Source organism: Miniopterus schreibersii, assembly GCF_964146895.1.
Source record: "Miniopterus schreibersii genome assembly, chromosome: 8".
Lineage (NCBI taxonomy): Eukaryota > Metazoa > Chordata > Mammalia > Chiroptera > Miniopteridae > Miniopterus > Miniopterus schreibersii.
The window spans coordinates 74,326,879-74,351,854 of record NC_138109.1 but is presented as its reverse complement, the minus strand read 5'-3'; the positions used below and the strand labels follow the sequence as shown (position 1 = coordinate 74,351,854).

Below are 24,976 nucleotides of genomic sequence, written 5' to 3'. Positions count from 1 at the left end.
GCTCTCAGCTTCTAGAGACCACCTACATTCCCTGGCTGGTGGCCCCTTCACCTTCAAAGTCAGTAAAGGCCAGTTGAGTCCCTCACAGCCTACCTCTTCTCATCTGCCTTTGTCTTCTGCTTTCAAGGACCCTTGTGATGACAATGGGCCCACTGGGATAATGCAGGATAACCTTCCTATGTCAGGGTCACCTGTTTAGCAAGCTTAATGCCAGCTGCAAAGTCCCTTTTGCTATGTAATGTAATATATTCACAGGTGTGTAACACTTGGGCAAAAAACATGAGGGCAATATTCTGCCTATCATCATATATTTTCTTATTCTATTGTCAATATCCTCTTTCTGGAGTCTATGAGGGGATGGATTTCTGACTCTTTGGTATCCCAAAACGTAGAACACTGCCTGGTACATAGTAGGCATTCAAATATTTGCCTTTCTTTTGATAAAATCTCAGACTTTCTCTTTCAAAGATGGCCTTAACTTTCATTTTAACCTGAGTTTATCCAGTCAGTGAGGTTTGCCCTGCCTCGCTACCCCTGCTGCTTATAACTCTGCTAGTTAAGGGTTGGCAGCACGGTCATGTCATATTTTCATGGAACCTCCGAGTTGACACACAAGCGACATGTCCAGGACATGGGGTACAAAGGGGACCACAGAACTGAGTGATGTTCAGAGGCCAACACAGGCTATGAAGCTTCAGGCACTACCCGGTGTAGCTAAGGGCCCAGTGACTTATTGGAAAAAGCTCTTCATGGATAGTAGAGCTAGTCGTGGATACGTGTCAAGCATTGTTTTGCTCAGTAAAATAAAAAATTTAAGACTTAGTCTCACATGTCAATTATCCAGTGAAAGTTTTAAAAATGAATCATTCTGGATGTTTCTAAAGACTCCATTTAAGAGTATGTAGACAGCCTAAATCCTGGGATGATAAAGATCTGAGCTTGTGTGAAAAGACCGAAGCACACCCAGGAACAGATTCGCTCTGTGGTTCTAGTGTGGAAACCCTCTGGAAACAGGTTTATGTTAGAGGTTTTCGCTTTGCCACCAGATGTCCTTCACGAGTAGGAAAATATGACGGCTTGAATGATATTTTGAAGTGTGAATGCCCAGCATTTTTGAATGGCTGACAGTGAAAGGAAAGTGTGAGTGAATGTACATGTTACCACAGGCTTTGGATGAGACACGTATTTTGAAGGCTGCCTTACAGGTGTAGCTTTCAGAAGCAATATTTACTTAGCTCTCAAATGTTCATTTCTCATACTCTACAAACATTTGCTTAACACATTTCCTTTTCACTCCACTCCAAATTGATATTTTAAAAACTTGAGCAAATTATTATATTTAGAAATTAATATTCAGAAATACCCAACTCTTTACATTAATATTAAAGATAAAAATATAGTCATTTTAAGTGGAGTTTCCCAAGGATTCAAGTCTTTGGGACTCAAGAGCAGCATAGCTATAACACTTATAGTTAAATTAATTCTAAAAGCAGCTACTTACATCTTCAAGAAAGTCTGTTGAAAGGGGCCAAGGTATGTTTTAGCATAAAATCAAAGACTTCAATTGCAGTTTATTGCTAATAATATAATTCAAAGGAAAGTATAGAATATTTGATATATCAAACTAATAAACAGCATCCTTTAAAAACAAATTATTTGATCATGTATGTTATAAACATATACTAGAAACCGTCATAATATAAAAGGAACCAGGAAAACAGCTGCTTTAAAGAATTTGTGTAAATTACCCTGTGCACCAACAAACGCTTGGGTACAGGATTCTCACCCTATCCCCATATCACCAAAGGCATGGGACAAACCTGTGCTTTATGGAGAGGGTTCTTCACGCCTTCATTAAGGGGGCAGGAGTGAGACAGGCGACCTATTTCCAGAAAACTGACGGCCATCTGCATGAAATGTCAGCCAAGCAACCAGATGTCTGATATGGACTGGCTCCCACATCCGGCTTCTCGACTGAATTCCTCCCCTTTCCACCCAGATGTTGTGAAGACCCGGACAGGGAACTTAGTGAAGCTTGTCCAGCACACAGGGGAAGGGGCGGCAATATTTTGGCGTCCTGCAGAGGGCGAAGTTACCTCTGATTTTTCTCTAGTTTGGTTCTCACTTTCCAGCTGACTCCAAAGCCAGCCCTGTTCTCTCCCTTCACGCCACCCCTCCTGAATCATGCCTGGATTTTGTCCGGCCCCCTGTCCTAAGACTTCTGGGCAGTGTGGGTGGCTTGATGGGAATGGGTCACAGAAGCAGGGCGTGTGTGAGGTGGTGGTTAGGGGTTCCTTATCTACCTGGAGTTCCAATTGGCTTGGAAAAGCTGCGGCCCCAATTTTGAGGGTATTAAAATTTGAGAACCAAATCTCTTTATCCCCTTTGCACCTAATGGAACCAAGGGCATTTCTGAGTGTTTTCTGACAATCATGTGCACATGCTGGGAGGGGTGGGACATGAGAAGAGAACACCCTCTTTTGGGGCCTTCAGTTGAATGTCACTGTCCTATGATCATTGTCATAATTCACTTCACATATTTTTTTTCTGGCTCTTCACAGAGTTGTGTGCTCTTGTGTTCATGATCAGGATCCCCCCCCCCCCCCCCTTCTAGCATTATACAGGAACGGAGAGACCATCTTTGTGGCGATGAGGAGTCCACGGCAGACCTGAATCAGGGTTGCTGCTCAGGTGATTAATTGATAATAAATCACTCAGTGCAACTTTAGACCTATGTCATATAGGACCACTTACCTCTTATCAAGTATCTAAGAAAATGGCAGAAATGTGTGTGTGTGTGTGAGACTAAGCTTGAGAAAAGAGGACCTTGGCAGGAAGCCTGCATGTACTTAGAGTTTTCAGACCTTCAAATCAGAAATCTTGGCTGCTGTGACTTTATGCACTGCAATAATTTTATACTCATAGTAAGTCCCATACAGAGAGAGATGTGATGTAGGCTCTTGAGTTCTAAGAGTCCTGGCATCCCAGACCAAGTAGTGATGTCTTCTCTTTTCAGATGAAAAGAATCCCTGAAGATAAAGACTGACTTCCAGCGTTGCTGAAATTGTCTTACCTGGGATCAATGGCTATGGGTCATCTGTAGAATTAAAGACTGTCCTAAATCACCACTGTGTTTGGGCCAAGACAGAAGGGGAAAGGGTGATCCAATGGATGATGGGATGGCGGGAGGTAAAGACTCTTACCCATGCAAAAAGGATTCTTTGAAATAAGATAAAAATGCTTATAAGCTCTGGATCAGCAGAAACCTATGATCTCATTAAGTGCATGACTCCCATAGTCTGGCTCTGAAATGCCTTGGACTATTGAACTAAGGCTGCCAGGTTCAGCAAACTGCAGCTTTTGTTTTTTAATCCACACATGTTTCACCAGGTAAAAGATCCTAATGTTTTAAGTGAATTTGCCCAGGATCCACAGATTACTGAGCATTCTTGGATCGTATAAGGGCAAATAAACTTATATACTGAAAGGCAGGTGGACGTGCTGTGGTTTGGTAGAGGCCCAATGTCTTTTTTTTTAAAACATATCTTTATTGATTTCAGAGAGAGGAAAGGAGGGGGGGAGAGAGATAGAAATATCAATGATGAGAGAGAGTCATTGATCGACTGCCTAGCCGGCAACCCTGGCATGTGCCCTGACCGGGAATCGAACCCCCATCTCCTGGATCCTAGGTTGATGCTCAACAGCTGAGCCACGCCGGGCGGGGCAGCCCAGTGTCTTTGATGGAGAAGTGTGCCTGCCGTGAAAGTGGAACGTGCGTTTTACATGATTGAGCTTGTCCAATGCTCACAGCTACCTGAGTTTCAGGGCCCTGTCTACTGTCCTGAGTGGGAACATGCCAAGTCCCTACTCTTACTGGAATTAGCTTTACCATCTGACCTCAAGTTTTATTTCTCTTGCATCTATTGTATTTCAATATATTAAAATGCAATGTTAACAGACAAACTGGAGAAGCACTGAAACATTTTCAAGAAGGTCGTGGGTGGCTTTTTAATTATATTATGATTACACCCTCTTTTGGGTGCTAGCTTAAGAAGCCCAAGTGAAGAGATAAGTAAAAATATTTGGCTGGGTCTGGCGTACACTTGGCCCTCGCCGAGGACAGTTTGTAAGCAGCTTCTGGGAGGGTGTGTCCCAACTCGCCGCAGCTGCCTTTGAAAGCCACGTGTCCGCTAACCGCCCCTGCTATCCATCAGTCCGCGGAGCTGAGGGATGGGAAAACGATCGCTTTTCTGTTCCTCCCCAACCCGGACGGCATTGATTTAACAGCTGATTTTGCTGTTATTCGGTTAAAGCATCAGCTGAGGCGCTCGGTGTGACCCGCACTGGGGTGTTGATCAGAGCTTTCTCGGGAGCGGTGACTTCTTCGCCTCCGCTCCCTCGCGGCTCCCGGGGTCCCTCCGAGAGCCGCCCGTGGACTCGGGACCGACGCGCCGCCCGGGCGACGCCCCCGGGAGAGGGCGGGTGGAAGAAGGGGCGGGCCTATTTAAATACAGGGGAGCCGGGCCTCGCCATTGGCCGCGCGCCTGTCGGTTCCCCGGGGGGGCGGGGAGTCCCGGGGGCTGGAGAGCGGTACCTGCGCTCCAGGCGCACCAGAAAGCGCTCGTTGGCTGCCGCGGAGAGCGCGGCGCCCAGACGCGGGAGACTGCGAATCCCGGCGCCGCCGCCCGGCCGCCGCGCGGGGCCCCGGCCTCCTTCCCTCCCGCGCCTTCCGCGAGCCGGCTGTGCAGGGCAGCCGGGAGCGCCCCGAACGGAAAGGAAGACCCTCGCCGCCTCCGCTCGGGCAGTAGAGAAGCGCGGGGAGATTCTCAAGGGGAGCGACGGCGCCCGAGGGCGGAGGGGCGAGGAGTTTGTGCGCGAGAAGGGAGTTGAGCTCCGCGGCGGAGACTGGCATCCCCCGGACTCCTCGTCGCCGCCGCCTGCGTCCTACGGCGGCGTAAACTTCCCGGCGGCCGTGCGAGCCAGGGAGCGGCGTGCGCGGGGATGCCGCGGGGCATCGCCGCCAGCTGCTGAGCCGTCCCACGCAGCCGCCCCCGGGGGCGCCGGGCAGCGCACGTGCGCGGGCGGCGAGGCCCGGGAGCGACCCCGCGGCGACCTGCGCGGGGTCAAGGGCGCCGGCTGCAGCGGAGCCCGGACTCGGGCGCACCTGGCCCGGACCTTGCGCTTCTGGAGACCTGCGCGGAGTGTGGTTCTCCCGGGGATCGCCCCCTTCACCTCCCCTGCGTCCTGGGCAATTGGGGGCGCCCCAGTGGACCATGAGAGATAAAGACTGAGGGCCAGGAAGGGGGAAGAGAGCCCGCCGAGAGGTGGCGGGGGCTGTTCGCGCCAAGGGCCACCGCGGCCGCGCTCCGGCCTCGCTCCGCCGCTCCACGCCTCGCGGGGCCCACGGGGCCAGCCCGGCCCGGCGGGGATGCCGGGGCTGGGGCGGAGGGCGCAGTGGCTGTGCTGGTGGTGGGGGCTGCTGTGCGGCTGCTGCGGGCCCCCGCCGCTGCGGCCGCCCCTGCTGGCCGCCTCCGCCGCCGGCGGGGGGGCGCTGCTGGCGGACGGCGGGAGCCCGGGCCGCGCGGAGCCGCCGCCGCCCTCCCCCCCCTCCTCCTCCTCGGGCTTCCTCTACCGCCGGCTCAAGACGCACGAGAAGCGGGAGATGCAGAAGGAGATCCTCTCGGTGCTGGGGCTCCCTCACCGGCCCCGGCCCTTGCACGGCCTCCAGCAGGCGCAGCCCCTTGCGCCCCCGCAGCAGCAGCCTCGCGGGGAGCCCCCTCCTGGACGGCTGAAGTCCGCGCCCCTGTTCATGCTGGATCTGTACAACGCCCTGTCTAACGACAACGACGAGGACTGGCCGTCGGACGGGGAGAGGCGGCCCCCGGGGCCCCGGAGAGCAGCCGGCGCGTCCCAGCCCAGGCCGCCGGCCCCCGGGGCTGCGCACCCCGCCAGCCGCAAGAGCCTCCTGGCCCCGGGACCTGGCGGCGGCGGCACGTCCCCACTGACCAGCGCGCAGGACAGCGCCTTCCTCAACGACGCGGACATGGTCATGAGCTTTGTGAACCTGGGTAAGGATTCCGGGGGCCGCACGATAATCCCCCCCTTTGCGGTGTCCCTGGGGCGGCGCAGGGCGAGAGGGTGGTGGAGCCCTTGGCGCGCGCGCGCGCTGGCGAGGCGGGGACGCGAGGGCAGGCGGGCTGCGCCCCACCACCTGCCGGCCGCGGGCGGTCCCCCGTGTTCCGCGGTCCCCCGCGTTCCGCGGCCGCGGGCGGCTGCTCCGGGCGGCGCATCTTCGCGGGCGCCCGCAGCGCGTTGCGCGCTTCCCCCAAGAGCGCCCGGCTTCGGGCCAAGTTAACGAGACTGTGGCAGAAAAACCTGGCCCGAGCGTAGCCAGCTGGGCAGGGGAAGGCTCTCGGCCACCCTTTCCCCCGCTGTTTTCTTTCGCACCCTTCACGTGCTGAGCGCCAGCCTTCCCACCCGGGCTTTTAGGGAATCCGACGGCAGCTGAGAACCTGGGAAACCCGACGTGACTGTGTTAAGGGGCGTCCACGGAACCGGGGGCGGCGGGCGCGCGGGTCCCCCCGGGCAGCATCCCCAACCCGCTGGGGCGACCGGCCCGGTAACCTTTCTCACAGCCCCGGCCAGGGCCCCGGCGGCCGAACTTCTGGTCCACGGGCAGAGAAAGGGTGCGGGTTAGGGGCCGGGGTTGGGCGCGGAGCTGGTCTGAGCCGGTTGCCAGGCAACAGAATGGAAATTTAAGGGCGTCTAAATCGGGCTCGGCCACGTCTAAAACGTTCTGCCGCAAACCCGGACCGAGTTACATAGCTCCCCCCCCCCCCCCCCCCGCTAACCGGGTTTGTTCCTCTGTAGATGAGGACCGTGTAAAGCCCCCCCGACCCCCCCAAATCAGTGCCTCCAATCTGTGCTTCCCCTCATTCATAAGGGGACCCAGCTTAGTGTCCACAAACGGATGGTGGGGACGCGCTCTGCTCCGGGAGAAACGGGGGCGCAGCGCCCCGGGAGGTGCGCGCCCGCGTGGCCCTGCCCAGGCCCACGGTGGGTTGGCAGTCACTTGCCAAAGAAGCACGCACGTCCCCAAGCCGCGCCAAAGACCTGCGTCCCTCGCTTAAGGACACTATTTACTTGAATGACTATCACGTAAAATATTTTGGCGAGCTGTTCACAGGTGTTATCTGTGGGGTGACTCTTAACTCTGTTGGGTTAGCGGGGAGAAAGGAGGAATGGGGGTGAGGGGGGATGTGAAGCCGGACGATCGGCTTATCCCGGTGGTGCAGAAATCCTCCTGGGAAATTCATGAAACAGAATCTCACAGGGACTGCAGGCTCCAGGCCTGCCAGCCTTGCTACTTGCAGTGCCAGGAGTTCTGACTGTACAAAAATTTTCACAATTTATTGGAAGCGAATCCAAGGTTGAGCGACTTGCAGGAAGCATTCTAAGGAAATTCTCTTGCCAGTCAATCAGGGTTGGGGAGGGGGGGTGCAGAAGACAAGCGCTGTTGCTTATTCTAACATCTCTGCTTCCTCTGGCTTAGTAAATCCCATCACTTGCCCTCTCCCTGACGGCCCTCCTCTGCCAACTTTCCCTGACAGCCTTTGGAGAAATGTTTTATTGCTACTTGGGGTTAGTCTCAACCTGGACAAAGTAGCAGCAGAGAAGCATGTTGTAGTCTCCAGGAAAACAGTTCCTGGGCTTGGACCATGATTGTCAACGTTGGCTGCCCATTAGCATCACCTGAGGACACTTACAGACCTACGGGATGCTGGGGCTTCTCCTTGGAGCAATGAAGTCAGAGTCTTTGAGGGTGGTCTCTGGTGTCTTTTTTTTGTTTTTTTTTTATGTGCCTTAGGCTTTTCTAATGTGCTACCATGGTCAACAAGCACTAGCATAGATTTCTGACAAATGAAGGTAATCAATAAATCATCCCAGTAAGTGATTAAGAGCAATGCTTCCTTATGTTAAAGGCTCCCAAACACACATTTGAACCAGTTGGGGGCTTTTTAAAAAAATCCAGAAGCCCAGGTGGTACCCGTATCAATTAAATCTGAATGTGTGTGGTGGCAGCCAGGTATCGGCATTTTTAAAGATCCCCAGCTGATTCCAATGTTTGGGAACCGCTGCTTTAGATGGTATTTGAAATTGTGAGAGTTGGCCTGAGGCAAGTTTGTAAAGTACGGTGACATTTGCTGTGTTTAATGACCTCCAAATTCTCCTCCTCCCTTGCTTTTCTGACCTTTCCTGGTCTACAGGTACACATTGCTTCTGAGTCACACTGCTTGAAGTTGGGTGCCAACTAATCCTGCTCAAGTGATGGCTTAACATAGTATCTCCCTAGGGATACTTTCATTTTTCATAAAGGATTGTTAAAGATCCCCCAAAAATACCACTGAAAAATTTAAAATTCTGAGAGAATTCAACAATACTAGTGTTAATTTCACACACACACACACACACACACTCACTCTCTCACTGGTACGGAACTGAAAGAGATTCCTGGGTAGGGAACTCTGCCCCCAGCCTCTCCTATCAAACCCAGACTCCAATTTTTAACTACTAGTCTGTAGGTCCAGACCTGGACTACACCTGGGTACTTAGAGGAGAAAACCTTTTCCAGATAAGTGGGATTCAAGTCCCAAAGCCACGCCGCCTGGCAGCCAAGCAATTCTATTTCATTTTAATCCATTTAGCAGTAGGAAAGGGGGATTTCATAATGAGAGGCTAAGATGGCTCTGAGCAGAAGGACGGTTCATTTGCAGAAAGTAATTGCTTCCCAATGTGGATTCTCCGAAGAAGGGTGCTGGGAGGACTCCACAGATTTCCTAATCGGTGTCAGTGGCATGTTAGCTGCATTACATGACTCATCTATGAAGGAACCTACAGAAAGATCCATGTCACAGTTCCGTGTTTCAAAGGACTCTTCTACCCACTGAATTAGATAAGTTATAAACTGAAAGCGTAAGGGAAAGTGTTACTTAGTGGTAAACATCATTTTCCCTTGGGGCTGAGGAGTAGTTTACTCATGAAACACCCTTAAAAACCCTGATCCTTGTCAGCTAGAGTGGCTGTCAGGAAGTATGAATCAACAGGATAAATTTCTCTTGCATATCCCGAGTGCTGGTCCTTGGGCCAGCTCACTGTTGTTTATGCTGACTGTTCAAAACCCACTCCGGCCAAATAGGCTGGGGGTGTGTAACCTCCCCAGTGCTACCTGGCTGGTGTGCAGAGTGCCCCGGGAAGCTGGTGCACTCATGAACCTGCATTCATCAGGGCCACAGATGCCGTTTTCTACTTGTTTTCTAATGCTAAAAATGTCTTGGCAGCCTTATGAGCAAGCCTGCCAACTTGGTGACCTTGGAGAAGTATCCCAAAATATCCTTCAGGTCTTAGCTTAAAAAATTCACCTCCTGAGTGAAGCCTTCTCTAACCACCCCCCGCCCCCCCCACCCTCTTCTTTACCATCACAGCACCCTGTTTATTTCCTTGGCTGCACTTATCACAAGGAGTATATTTTTTTTCTTTTTAAACTTGCTTACTCATTTGTTTGTCACCTCTCTAGGATATCAGCCTCAAAAGGCAACCAGGCTTATCTACTATCGTAACCTAAGTCCCTAACATAATGCTGAGCACATAAGAGGTGCTTAATAAAAATTGAATTAATGGAAACGTAGACATATTTCCCACTTAAAATTCACATTTCGCTAATCTGGGGATCGTTTAGAAATGGTATACCTGCAAGTAAGTCAAGACATTTGGGATATGGAGGTTTCATGGCATCTGATGTATATCAGAATGCTTTACTAATAAACCTCTTTTGTATTAGTTCCCCATGTGTATAGTAACTTGTAATATGCATTACATTCGATACCAGTGCAAAGGTTTCTTTAAATCTCTGCATTTCAGACTTCACTTATTTATTTGAGGTGTTGATCTCCAGATGCTAGGATAAGTTGAAATAAAAAACTGAAATTATGCTCAGAAAAAGGAATCCGTATGTATTAGCACAAGTAATAAGAAACTTATTCTAAAAATACTGGCAATCTTCTGACAAAATTACTCTTGGGAAACATAAATTAGAAGAAAAATGGGAATACTCCCTACTTGTATGTGTAACCAGATACACTGTGCTGTCTTTTTCTCATAAACACAGGATCATTGGTACTATTTTTCATTTAAGCTGCCTGTACTTATGAAGGAAGATTTTTGTTAGCAGCAAATGAATCCATGCCTGCAAGCTACTCACAGCAGAAAGAGTTTAGAGAAGCAATAGATTTTCTCCCAAAGAGATTTAAAATAGTCAATGTGAAATTCAGTGGTATTTCAACAAAAAAGTTGTACAAAGTGTTCTTAACCTCAGATCAAAGGGCAAGCAGATATCATTGTTTAGGCCTCAGATGGTGTTTCCTCTGGTTGTCCTTCTAAGAATGGGTATAAATCCTTTTTAAATATGCTGAATCATGCTCAGTTCCTCATTCTCAGTGGTGTAACTAAGTGTGCAAGTGAGAAAAACCCTGAGGTTCAGCACTGTATTCAGCATGTAATAATTATGTTTCATTAGTGTGTGTTCAAAGTGTAGCTACTTTAAATGTTGGGTTTCAAATTAATATTTCATTAAATGTGGGGGGGAGTGGGTAGGGGGGTGAACACTGAATATCAAAGGCAGTATAGCAAACTCTCAAAGAGAGTGGCCCTGTTATCTTTGCCTCCCCCCCCCATCTGTTTAAAAGCTGAGTTAGAAAAGGAAAATGAAGAGCGTAAAATTTCTTGGTTCTTAGATAATTAACCAGCTTTCTGTAACCTGTTCACAAATTAATCATCCACTCTCTGCTTCCCATCCTGTATTTAAAAATAAAGTAGTCTGTGTAATGCTTAATTTTCCCTTAATATAAAGCCGTTACAGTTTTTTCTTAATATTTTAATTTAGTCTTATTCTGCCCCCCCCCCCCCTTGTCGGAATTTTAGTGACATCACCTTTGGTGCTTCCAGCAGTGGGAAGGAAAGTAGACAATATTTTAATCAGATAATTGTGTTCCTGATTAGAAGCTTCCATAAGAATCTGAGTAAAAGGAGTAGAGATCAGTATAGAAACTCCCTAAAAGACATGACTAGTTTGCAGGGTCCCCATGCATGGAAACAGCTATTACACATTAACCTTTCTGTCCCACCCTCAGGACACATTAACCTTTTTGTCCCACCCTCCCTGAGGCCACTGCTCAACCCAGCCACCAGCTGGGTCACCGGGGGCTGGTATGTGGCATAGCTGCGGCCTTCTCTTCTTTCGTGTCCCCCCACGAAGAGCCAGTGCATTCTGCTGTCCTTCTTTCTCTGTGCTCATTATGACAGCGAAATTGCTTTTAGTCACACGCGCCTTTCCTCTCATCACCCCCTCACCTCTCTTTCAACACCCCGACTCCCATCTCTTTCCCAACACTTGCCCTCTGGAAACTGGTGAGCCAGAAAATGGCCCCAGTCTCACCAGGAATATATGGGACTAGTGACAGTTGTGTCAAAGAGCAGAAAACCATTCCTGTGTTAGTAAAAATTAGACTTACTGAAGAACCAGGCTGAATGCCAGAAATTCTCAGAACCTTAGAGTTATACATGCTAATCTTTTACTGCAAGCATTAGAAACAAATGACATTGTAATTCACTGAAGTTGATGGGAATTTTTTGTTTGGTTAGTAGTGTTTTGAAATTATTGTCCTCTACACTCCCCCCCCCCCCCCCCCCCCCCCCCGTAAATATATAGCATTTAGCACCTTTATGGATTAAGTTAGACTCCAGAGCTGGCTAGGATCACAGCTACTTTCCATAACACTGTTTTTCCGGGGAAACCTGCCCAGCTACAGACAACCCATTGTTATGTTGGGCTTTTTGTCATTGATAGAAAGTTTGAAATTATTGGTAAATTTGCATTACTCATAGATCATAGAATTTAGAACTTTAAAGGTTCTTGCATATCACCTAATCTCCATGTTTGCAGTTAAATGTTAATGTTTATTTAGGATCATTTCCTCTTCGCTGCTGTTACATCTTAAGGCCCAGGGACAACCATCAGAACCGCAGAGAAATCCTAACACATCCAGGGAGTAAGGCCACAGGGGTGTTGGTCCAGCCTGAGCAGATAATTGAGGAAAAATGACAAAAGCATGCAAGAGCGCAGCCTTGGGCAAAAGCTGGGGATGACCAAATCTGTTTCTATTCGTGGATAGCATTCTCTCCCAGAACTCTGCTTTTAGAAAAGAAAAAGCTAGGCATATCTATAAATATCCCCTTGTTTGGTATGTGGAAGGACTGTTGACCCCAAAGAATTGTTTTCTGCTCTGAAAGTGAGTTGAAAACCACGTTGCTCTGAGTGGCATTGTTCCTCTGATGTCCGCAGGCACCGATTCTCTTCCTGCCCTTCCCACGGCTATTATTAAAGAGGCTGGGTCCATAATAGAGATGATATCTAAATTACATCAGGTAATTCCTTGATAGGTCCCCACAGTCTTGTTATCTCTAACCCAGTCCCAGATGACTGGCTCGGAGACTCCCCTTCAAACGTTTTTGCAGAATGAGGTTCTGGTTCTGAGTGGGAGAGCCTTCCTGACTTTCAGGCTCACGGGCATACGCCCTTGATTACTGATCCTGCTGGATAGATTGGGATTGTCCTCGCCCGAAACATCCCGGCTCCGCAGTGCTGATTTTATGTTCAGATTGTTTTCTCATCATGGGAGAGCCCTGGGGGGGAGGGGGGAGTGCAGTGCCCTCGCCGCAGGCCCCTGCGCCCCCTCCACGCTGACCTCTGATATCCGCCGCCATCCTTATTTTGACTCTTCTGCCATTTACCCTTTTCACCTTGTCCAGAATGTGACTTCCAGCCTTAACCATCTGCGTTTGTTGATTGTTGTTCCTGTGTTTACAGACTTGTTGGTTTCCTGTGCATGAACATGGGCTGGCAAGAAATTCCCATCTGTGTATCAGCAGAGCCTGCACTAACCGTATCATTGGTGTGAGCTACTTTAGGCGCTGATGAGGCCGGGAGAGTTTTATAATTGGCCTGGCCTGATCTCCGAGACCAGTTATTGTCTCTCCCTTTTTTAAAATCGACGAATTACATTTAAATATTTTTAAAACAGAGCTTTGTACACTATAAAATGAAGCACTAAAAGTTCTACTTGACTTTGTTTTCTCCAGATTTTATCTGAACACCCATATCAGAATAAGTTAACAGCAGAGAAGCTGTGCTTTTTTGTAAAAATTTACTAGACCAGTTTTAGGTCGACGACAAAAATCGAGTGGAAGGTACAGCCGTTTCCCATAAATGAAGAGCCTCCCTCCCTGGCAACATCCCCACCCTGAGTGGTACATTTGTTACAGCTGATGAACCTACTCAATGTGTCATTATCACCCAAAGTCCATAGTTTATGTTACAGTTCGCTCTGGGCTGGGACATTCTATGGGTTTGGACAAATGTGTAATGACATGTATCCATCATTATAGTATGCAAAGTGGTTTCACTGCCCCCAAATCCTCTTTACCTTTAACCGGAAAAACAAATCAATAAAAATCGTAAAATTCAAAATATGCAGAGCTTGGGGGGAATAGAAATAAAATGCCTCTTTTGGATATTATTTTGTTTCTGGTGTTTTGCCACATTGGTGTATAAGTAATTTTGATTGAATATGTGCGCCGTGTGTTGTGCTTATTTCTCTGTGTTGACACCAAATCTATTAGAAATAAATCAATCTCTTTCTCTCTCTCTCTCTCTCCCCCCCCTCCCTTCTCCTAGGAGCTTAAAAATCTTTTTTCTTCCACATACTTTCAGTGAGGTGTCTGTCACCATAGTACCTAGACAATCCCTCAGGCAGCGATATGAGCGATTAAATTTCTCCCTGGCTTGGGCCCTGTTTGATGCATGCTCGGCAGGATTTGGGGGAGAAAAAGAAAGAAGCCTGAAGAATGAATAAGAATTATAGGAATTCTGTGCTTGTAAATTATTGAAATTTGGGGGGATTGGTAGGGGAGAGGTTAAATCGTTTTCTTTCCCCTATGAAAATGTATATTAAAAGGTAGTGTGACTTTTGGATTGAGAAACTCACAAAAATACCTTTTACCGGTCCTAAAGCCAGGATCAGGGGACTTTAAAAGGTTTCCTCAGGAGGCTGTTTAGATCAGATTAAAATTAAATTAATAGAGACTCCATAAATCCAGAGACTTTGTCAGTGACATATAGATTAGGCTCATTTGCTTTGAGCTGTTTTCTGTGAGAAAGGGCTACACAGATTAATGGTAAATCAATGAGAAAATGCTATAAGCAGGCAACACGGTAACTCCAAAGAGTGCTATTGAACCAATGGCTAGCAATGCATTTGGGATATTTCGTGAATTTGTGAGCATTTCTTTACAAATATTGTACAGGTGATACATTTTTTTGAATCCTCCCTGTCAACTAGCCACTTTATTGGGCTATTTTCTCACTGAATTCCAATTAAATTACCTCTTATCTTTCCCTCCCATCCCTGCAAAGATGAAACCTCAAAAAGAGGGGAGAGCTTGGGGCCACAGCGGTTTCAGGGGGCTGAAGAAATCCAGCTTTGTTTCACAGCATCTGACTTAGTACCGGCTGTGGCTTAACCGCCTCCCTGGCAGGATAGGTCTCTGCCTGAGCCGAAAGTGAGACGGAGGGCGCAGTGAGGAGGGCATAGGTGCCCTCAGCTGAAGGTATTTGGAGACTTGTGTTTCGCCCCGAGGGCCATGGCACAGGCCTTTGTGTTTCTATGGGGTCTGTCTAGGGTAGAATCCCTTAGCAGCAGCTTTGGGAAGCAGTCCCAGACCTCTGGCACCTCAGTCGCTTCACCTACGTGACTGAGGTGGTCTGACCCTACTGGAGCACACCCACGTGTGCAGTCATGAGATGTGGATGCCAGCAGAGCTGCGGGGACGCAGGTGGTTTCCAGCGGAGGTTGGTTTCCTTCTTTCACCCTTGCTTTTCCCTTCCTCCTTCTCTGTGTCTTCCTATTAATAAATTTGGCAACTCCATGGCATTTGCTCCTCTTTTGCATTTGTTCTTTTGCCATAGTGTTGGTGCCTTGGTTGTCCTTCATTTAACAGAGCAGTTTGTACCCATTCCGCGGAGCTGGTAGTTGATACCAACAAAAGGACTCGCTAGGATGGTTAAGTGCCTGGTTTTCAGGGTGGTGCTAGGAAGTGCCTGAGGCCTGTTCAGTACAGAGCTGAGGAAAGAGCACTTGATTAAGATTCAGGAAGCTCTGAGCCTAGCCTCTAGTCTTAGTATTCTCTCTCTTTATATCTTGTTCAAGCCACTTAACCAAATTTCCTTGTCTGTAAAATGTGAGTACTGCATTTTCCAAATAGCATTTCATCGAACACGACCTTTCCAACATGCACATAGAAGAAGATCACAGAAGCACTTTTTGTCACATTCCAGTCCGAGGTTTACAAGCCTATTAGCATTTTAAAGCCCTGACAAGCCCAGTGGTCAAGAAATCTCCTAACTTCTTTTAATAGTTTTTTTGAACGTACTTTTACTCTGTAACCCCTTTCTTCTGAAACACCCTCGTGTCAGACCAAGGCCTCTCTGCCCCCAGACCCACTGCTGACCCTTTCCCAGGGTGGGGCCCCAGGAGGCTGCGTTTCCAGCTGCTTCTCTTCTGTGGCTCCAGCTCTCTCTGGAAGGGCTGGCCCGGTTCGCCTTCTGCTGTGGCCCCAGGTTCTCCCCCTCTTCCTGCTGGTGGAAGGAGCTTCCTACTGTTTGTTAATCTGTGGATCACGTTACTCCAAGACCTGGTTGGCTGTTCAGCTCTCCCACTGCTCTGCCACCATCTCCCTGTGTTATATTCCCTCTGTCATGGACACGTGCAGGGGTTTCTCTTGCCTTGGTGGGACCCTGATTGCTGCAAGCCTCTCAATTCCCTGGACACAGTAGAGAAACCAGACTGGACGATGCTCGGCAATTGGTTCTAGGAGCGTTCCCTGTTGTGTATCTCTGAGCGATTGCTTTTTAAAACAGCTTTCTTGAGGTGTAATTGACATACAGTAATCTGCATAAAGTATATAATATGATGAGCTTTAACACGTGTACCTGTGAAACCACCACCGCAGTCAAGTGAGTGAACATATCCAGAGCTGTTCTTTTAAACAGTTGTCTAAGCCGAGGAATGAAATAATCCTAACACACAGAGTACAGTGAAAATTCCCATCTTTCATCATTGCTCTTTACGCTTTTATCTCACACACTTTAAACATCTTTAAGAATGGAATTTGCTGAAGATGTTTGTGAATGGTTTTCTTGGATCAGACACTCTGGGCTTAAGCCTGCTCTTTGCAGTTGTGACTGGCCTTTATCCTATAGCTCACCTCCCATCTTTATTTTAGGAAATATGAATGAAAATAGGCAGACGTCTTTTCTTATTTCGAGATCAAGCATCAGGACATTTTGGGGTAGTTAGTGATCTTATTGGCATCTTGTAATACTCAAGTTTAAAAGATTTGATCCCTCTGGAAAAATGGCAAAGATGCTTTCCTGTGTTTCTGTTTAAAATTCTGGCAATTTAGGTAGGGCACAAATCCAAAAAATGTATGAAAGTAGACTCCAGTTTGCCCTCAACTCCCCTCTCCCGCATGCTTGTCCTCCAAATATTCTGTTAAGCTTAAAAAGAAACTGCATTTTTTTGCAGTTATGAAAACATAAGTATTGCATCTTTTTATGGCCTTTGCCTTAAAGAATGGCTGATGTCACTTATCCTATATGATCAGCCAGGCAAAAACTGAGGCTTTCATAACTGCAAGTTAACGTGGGCCATTAGTGGATAGTAAGATGGGGAGAATTTGGAGATTTTTGGAGAGTGTTATTATTTAGCGTAGTGTTACTATTCCAGATAACACCCAGTCAGGTAATAGAACAGTCTTGTGAAGATAATCCAGGGAAGCTGCTCTCTCCACCCGCTTAATCCTTTCTCCTTGCCATCTGACCTCTATCCCCTCACTCTGCTGAAATTCTTGTATCCGAGGCAACTACTGACTCTGACCTGAGCCTTCATCTTCCTCGCCACAAGGCTTTCTCACTTGACACTCTTTTTCCCCATGCCGTGCAGTCCTTCTAAGACATTCTCCCCTTAGCTTCTGTAAAGCAGCTTGCTTGCTCTTAGTTCTTTTGCTATCCCACAGACTGCTGCTGTGTTTTGGGACATTTCCTAAAAAACGGCAAACAATTTGGAAGGGTTTCCATGAGGCACTAGACCTACACATGGAGCTGAGACAGCCATGGGTTTGGGGTGGAGGGAGCATGTCCAGCTGCAGGAGCAATGAGATGGATAATATGCGGCCATAGGGCATGGTGATGGGCAGGTGCCGGGCTTTCGGGTGAACTGCCATGGAGGCTTGGTGGCCTGGTTATGGTAGAGTGGACCATGGCGATGGGGAACCCAGCAACTGGTGTATTCAGGAGGCCAGATGTCTGGTTCAGGGAGGTCTCTCGGTTCTGAGCATATGTTTTCCACCCTTTTACTAGCCCATGTATTCAAAGTGTGGTCCTGCCCAGTGCTTCTCAATCTGTCTTTGTGCAAGAACCATTTTTGTGTGTTTTTTTTTAAATTTCATTTCTGTGGACCCATACTTTTGTAAGATTCATTTAAAATGAATTGCTAGAAAAGAGAAATGGAAAAACCCCCAAATGCACATGAAATCAAGCCTCAATTTTTAATTATTGGATTCCATTGATATAAAATAATCAGCCAAATTGCTACCAAACAGTATAGGTAGTCTCCGTTTCTGAACTTACTTCACTGCGGGCCAGTTACAGAGTTTGCTGATTAGCACAGACCCAGCCTACATATTCACATGCCGCTTCCTGGAGCCCGCCCGGCTTGGGATCTGGTGTGGGGATCTCCATTTTAACAAACTCACTTGGAGATGAGAGTGGTGACTGAGGTTTGAGAACCAGGATGCTAGTTACTGAGGTTCAGCCTGTCTCTGCCCTCATCCCACATCCAGTCACTCCCTCCCATCTTCCCATCTTTTTTCTCCATTTTCTCCCCAAGTTCCATAGACGAGGGCTTTATGATCTTGGCCTTGACTTCTACTCTGTCTCCCCTCCTGCGAGTCTGCCCTAGCGTCAACACCAGCTCCGTCTCCTGTAGCACAGATGTGATCTGTTATCCCTTGTCTGTCACCTTCACTGGATCCTTATGGCCTGTTGAATGATGCCAAGATGCCATCCTCCTTCCTCTCCCTCCCCATTTCGGCTCCTCCACCCCTCTCTGTATACAGATCATTCAGCCTACCAGCTCTGCTCCCTGATTTCCTCCCCCTGGCCTTTTCTCATGATCGCTCCCATTTATGCTTCGCAATTGCCCACTTCCATGTGCTCAGTTCTACCTGCTCTTTGACCCCGGCTCAAATGCCATCTTATCAAGGAAGCCTTTCTAAAATCTGCTCACCACGTGCAGGGGGCCTGGTGACTTTCCCTGGAGCAGAACACGGGCAGAGTGGCATTCTCATTTCCCACGTGCGTGTGCTGGGCCCCCAGCTCCGCGAGGCTCGGAGGAAGCGGTTGGGAGCCTTGAGTTCCAGTGTGGGCTCCGCCACCCAGCAGCTGCGTGCATTCGGGCACGTGGCCTTCAGCACCCACTCCTCTGCTGCTTTGTCGTATAACGCTTCGTTCATCAGGACACTCCCCGCACCCCAGTACCTAGCAAGATGCCTTACTTAGGTGATACTCAGTTTCTTGAAAATAAAATCAAATCCGTGTGCTGGCTTCTTTGTCTCGTCACTAATACCATCAAGCATTTGCTGCGAGAATTATAAACTGCGAAACGCTGTGCAGGTGTGAGGAATGCTTACTAATGTCCATTCGCAGGAGTGGGTATAAAGAGACTTTGCCTTCTACTTTCAGGGTTTATGTTCTGTGACTCTCTAGATGGGTTAGGAAAAAAAGGCCTCGGGAAGAAGAAATATTATTTTCCCTCTATCTGAGGTCATGATGACTTTAATAAATATTAATAGGAGTCAGAAAGGAGTGCTGCTGAGTCTAAATTTAAATGTCCTGGTTGAGCCGCGCGGAAAGCCTGCATGCGAGGAGGCACGGCTCCTCCTGCAGGTGCCGCCGCAAAACACTTATCTTGTCAGCTGCTCCTTGGGGCCGCTGGCTCCTTACCCGGCGAAGGTGTTAGACATTCTGTTTACACAGGGCTGAGGGGGTGACATAATGTCTATTGAAGCAAAGTCACTTCGCTCCCCACTAGGCAACGGGGAGTATTTAAAAACCGAAAACAGATCAAAGCCGTGGGGCAGGGCTGAGATACCCCTGCCCAGGAGCGGAGGGGGTGGCCTCTTGGTGGGGTGCCCGGAACAGACGTGCATTATTGCCTCACTGTATTTCCAGACCACTGGTGACACGAATCGGGCGGAATTAAACTCTGAGCGGCCAATCCAGAGAGACTGCTTAAGTGGGCGCGAGCACGTCCAAATAGGTTGGAAAAAATGTCATCTGAGAGTAAGCACATACAAGATGTGATGTTTCTCTTTTTATAGACTGTTATAAAAGTTGTTTAAAATTAAACAACTCTTTAGTGCTTAAATTATGTGTAATGAGACAGGTAGGTCCTGGAACAGAGAGCTTTTTTTTTTTCTTTTTCTTTTTTCTCTTATCCCACTTAAATTTCGCAGTCCTTACCAGAGTATGTACGACATAAACACTTTCATTTCCAGGATATATATTAGCGTTAGCATGGAGGAAAGGGAGAGAGATGGCGTTGGTACGGGTCACAGAAGTAGCAAATGTACTCCTCTTTCACATTTTATTTCATGAACTGCAAGGCTGTAGCCAAGGGAAATATGAAAATAATTTGAGACTCATATATGTAAGTCTCATATACTTTTAAAATATGTGTAGATGTAGAGGAAGGTATATTGTATAGTATGTACTCCCTTTATTACCCTAACGCCAAATAAGTAGTTTATTGGTGTTTTTTTAAGCTTTATTCAGATGCAGTTGACAAATAGAAATTGTATATATTTAAGTTGTACATGATGATTTGATATATTGTGAAATATTACCACAATCAAGCTAATTAACATATCCATCACCTCACAAAGTTACCATTTTCTCTCTCTCTCTCCTTTTCATGGCAAGAACACTTAAGGTCTACCCTGTTAGCACATTTCAAGTATATAAATCAGAATTGTTAATTATATTCACATTGCTGTACATTAGGCCCCCAGAACTCACTCATCTTGCATAGCTAAAACTTGTACCCTTTGACCAACATCTCCCCATTTCTCCCTCCCGCCTTACCCCCAAGCCCTTGCAACCACCATTCTACTCTTTGCTTCCATGAATTTGACTAATTTTAGATTCTACATATAGGTGAGATCTTACATTGTCTTTGTGTGTCTGGCATATCACACTTAGCATAATGCCCTCTAGGTTCATCCTGGTTGTGGCACATGGCAGGATTTCCATCTCCCTTAAGGCTGAGTAGTATTCCATTACCCATTCATCCATCAGTGGGAGACACCTGGCTTGTTTTCACATCTTGGCTAATTTACTGTGTTGGTTTTTATTTTTTAGGCCACATTTAGGAACAGGCAATAGTGAGTAATGTTGCATCACTCAGGACTTATAAGACTAATAAGATGTCCTGGTGATTGTAATATCTATTCTTTCATTGGTGTTATTTGGTTTCCATTTGGCTGGATCTTCTTAGGATCACAGTTTCCCATCTAACCACAGCACCTCTCAGTGTTGGATAACATTCTTTTCTGAAGCAAAGGGGTCATCCTTTGTTTTCAGGGGAGTAGAAGTGCTCGCTCACTCTCATGCCCTTGATCTCCCCGTGTCCTTCTCATTGGGCGTTATATTTTCATGGTCCTTCTGGTGCTTCCGGCCTGGCTCATAGGAAGCTGAGCTCAGAATCGAAACTTCTGAAGTGCCACCTTACATCACTCAAACCACAGAGACAACCGGGATAGCCCTGTTAACGCTACGAAAATAAAATATGTCACCAGAACATTTCCCTGGAATGAGGAATTTATTTCCATGATTCCCTAAGGTCAACTGCGGTACATGCTTTTTCCTACTGGGCAGCAAACATGTTTTACCAAACCCTTACCTAAGTGCCTTTGCTTACTATTTTAGGGTGAAGTCTTGGCTTCTTCCATGTTGACTCCTGCAAATATTGTGATTTACTTCCACACGTTTTTGAGGAAGCAAATCCCGAGTTGTGATTCATCTGTTAATTTTTTCCCAACATTTGTTGTGAAAATTTTCAAACATAAACAAAAATTGGAAGATTTTACAGTGAATATCTGTATACCCTCTACAGAATGCTAAAAAATATCTATTTATAAAGGAATTACATGCAGCACATGAAAAGAAAGGTATACGTAGGCTCTACTGTTGCACTGTTTTACATTGTGGGAGATATGGTGCCAGTAACCAAATGGAGACTGAGGCGCTGGGTAACCCCCCCCCCCCCCCCGAGGAAAAGGTTCCTTAAACTCAGGAGTGTCTTCAGTATTAGAAATGACAGGTTTAATTTGGTGGTGCAGTGTTTACGGAGCCTGTTTAAGGCACCAGGCTGAGCACTAACTATAGTAGGGAGGGGAGAGATGTGGTTGCTGATTCGAGAGAAGAAGGCAGATGTATGGACACCTAAGCCTGACCCCGAGCAGCATGGTGGTGTCAGTAATAGAGGTGAAAACAGAATATGGGAGGCCCGAGGAGTAGGTGACTGATTTACAGGGGAGCATGGCATTCAGGCTGGGTGTAGAAAGGAGCTGGATCTCCACTGGTGGATGTGTGAGCAGAGGCTTTCCTGCCTGAGGGACACACGAGGGAAGGGGCGATGGGTCTTTGGCCAGCAGAGGCCTGCGGGGCTGGGTCCGGGTCCAAGGGCAGTGGGTCCGGCGTGGTGTGGGACCCAGCCAGCGAGGAGGGTGGGGAGACAGGCTGAGACCAGATTGGGAGGATATTGAAGCGATTCTAAGGAATTCGAACTTTATTTTTGGGCTGCAAGGAACTGTTTACAGCTCTTCGGTGGGGCTGGGAACGACCAGGTTGCTTTAGGAAGACGTCTTTGGTAGCAGGGCAGGCCAGGCCAAGGAGAGGCTGGACGTGGGGAGACCAGCTGGGACATTTTTGCAGTTGTCGAGATAAAACCCCCATTTCTTCTTTCTTTGCAGCATTTGAGGGTCTCTTTGAAATTTTAAAAGTATTTTGCATCTTTCCTACCCTTCGATTACATTTAGAATGTTTAATAAAGAGGGGACATTAGGCGACAAACTCATGAATAGCACTTCCTGTAACTAAAATCTGAAAGGTTATGATTTAAATAGACAGTTCAATAGACTTAACCTGGTCTTCCAGGAACTCTCGTTTCTCCTTGCAATTAAAACACCCATTCTTCAGCTCAGAATTGTGGGCAAGGCGCAGAGAATGTTTCCGTCCTTGAAACTCACTGGCTCCTGAGACTTCAGCAGTGACCTGAGCCCTGATCACAGGTGCCTCCGCCCAGACTGAAGTTGAGCTTCATCGTCTCCACCCTGTTGGCCAACCCACACCTGTAACAGGTAGTGTGAGAGAGGCGTTGTCTCCTGGGGCTGGAATTAGTGCCAGTTCAAGCAGGCAACATGCTCGTCTCCTTCATTCCTCCCCAGTTAACCCATAAGGACCCACTCCTAGGAATGTTTTGCTTCCAGTGTGCAGTTCACAAAATGTCATCATCACCTTGGTCTGCAACAACCAGGACGACCACGTGCATGAGATGCTTAGATATTCAGTGTTGGTATTTGTAGGAGGCAGGATTCTGGCCCCCACGGTGTTTGCCCTCTGGTGTTAGCCTGTGAATATGTTACCTTACATGGAAAGAGGGAATTAAGATTGCTAAGCAGCTGACCTTAGAATAGGGAGATTATCCTAGGTGATTTTTCACATGGGCTCTAACAACAGAAGAGGAAGGAAGAGTCCGAGAGATCCCAAGGGGACAGGGACTCAACCTGCTGGCACTGTCTTTGAACATGGAGGAGGGAGCCTCAAGCCAATGACCACAGTGGCCTCTAGACGCTGGGAACAGCCCTCAGCTGACAGCCAGCAAGGAAACAGGGGCACCAGTTCTACAACCGCAAGGAACTAAATTCTGCCAGCAATTCAAATGAGCAAAGAAACAGATTCTCCCCTGGAGCCTCCAGAGAGGAAAGCAGTTCTGCTGACACCTTCATTTGAGCTCCAGTGAGACCCGTGCTGGCCTTTTGACCTACAGAACCGTGAGATAATAAATGTGTGTTGTTTTAAGCCACTGAATTCGTGGTAATTTTTTAAGGCAGCAATAAAAAATGAATAAATGTTATTTATACAGGACTTTGATGCTATTTTGGTTCCCTCGGAATCCCTTGAGCTAGAGCGATCTGAATGGTGGCGTTCGGGAGATTAAACCTGCAGGTGTTGGACTGTTTGAATATGGGCTTCACCCCTCCCTTGTGTGGCTTTTGGGTCAGTGGTCCTCTCTGTGCTCCGGTTCCGTCGCCTGAAGAACAGGAAGTGATAACTGCATTTAGTTGTCAGGGTGGTCGTGAGGGTAGGGATACTACAGGCCACGAGTTTAGCACGGTGTTTGGTACATCTTCAGTGCAATAGTTACATGCTGTTATTGGATTTGTTTGTAATAAAGGGCCATTTTTTAAAAATCTCCATGTTCTTTGCCTGTCATAATATATAACACATCATCTTATGCTGAGGGTAGGAAACCAGAAAAGAAAAGAAAACGGAAACTTCACGCAGTACGTATTTATTAAGTTCTTCTGGAAGGAACACACTCACACATTCCGTGCTCTTTGGAACCTCAGGATATAATGTTTAGGAGAGAAATTTATAAAGCTAAAGCACTATGTCAACTAAGATAAAGTAAAGTAGGCTCTTTGGTGGCTACACCAGTTGTGGGAGCCACAAATACGCCGTGAATGAGCTCAGTGCCTGCAGCCAGCTTCTGAGTGGGTGCAGGCTTTTGCCAGGATTAAGCCTACCCACGCTGAACGATCCAAGACCATTATCAATATCCAAATAATCACCATGTACTGAGAAACATTCCGATTCCATAGGGCTATAATTTTGGAATTCCATACTCCCATAATTTCCATAGGCCTATAATTTTCTTGCATCCCGCTATGGTCCTAGTTTCTAGGATTGCAGTGTGCTGTTGGGTGATGATGATGATATATTTCCAGAATCAATAGAGGATGAACTTGTCAAAATTTTTTTGGTAATTTCCACATTGTTTAGCCAAATGAGGTATCCTATTAAAATAGGAAAAATCTGTAATACTGCCATTTTGAACTCCCACATTGATGCCACTGATTTTTCTCTCCTTCAGCGTAAGTGCTTAGGACTTTCCTGTAGATGCCCATTGTCTACTGTGTGTTTCATCTACAAAAGGCAACTGCTGTTGGACCGCTGCACCTCCAATGGGGAGGGGTGAGAATAGGCTATTCCATGTCATTGATAGGTTTTTCAGAACATGATGCGGTGCTTAGCTCAAATGATTGGTATCAAGGAAATTCAGGATTTTTTTTCTAACCAACTTTTGTTTTATGCTATGAATATTGTAAATAATCATGTTTCCATTTTGTTGGTCACTAGGAAACTCAGAATTACTTCTAGTTTGTTGCATGGTATTTATTTTTCTATATTAATCTTATTTTTTGCCCTGTGTTCCTTTCATTCCTAGTTTCACATTGCTTAATGTTTATTTTGTAAAATTGTGTTTCTGTAAATTGTCTCAGATCTATTTTCAGAAGGAGGCAGGGGCAAACAAATTACCACTCAAGATCAATAATAAATTGTCAAGGAAACCATTGCCTGTTATGCTTCTATGGCCATGCCTTTGGGACTCTTCTCTAAAGAAATGGTCTGTACCCTGTGTTATGTTACTATGTGTGTAGGGCTGGAATCTTTTGCCAAGTG

The 24,976-nt window shown here is 47.2% G+C and overlaps 1 protein-coding gene across 1 annotated transcript in view; it reads left to right on the top strand.

Annotated features, from left to right (window-relative positions):
- Positions 1-5,287: 5,287 nt before the first annotated feature.
- Positions 5,288-24,976, top strand: part of BMP6 (bone morphogenetic protein 6) — a 137,289-nt gene continuing 117,600 nt past the window's right edge. Inside the window, exon 1 of the mRNA XM_081146224.1 lies at positions 5,288-6,068. Coding sequence (XP_081002350.1) covers positions 5,429-6,068 — 640 coding nt within the window. The 5' untranslated portion in view covers positions 5,288-5,428. The remainder of the gene's footprint in view (positions 6,069-24,976) is intronic.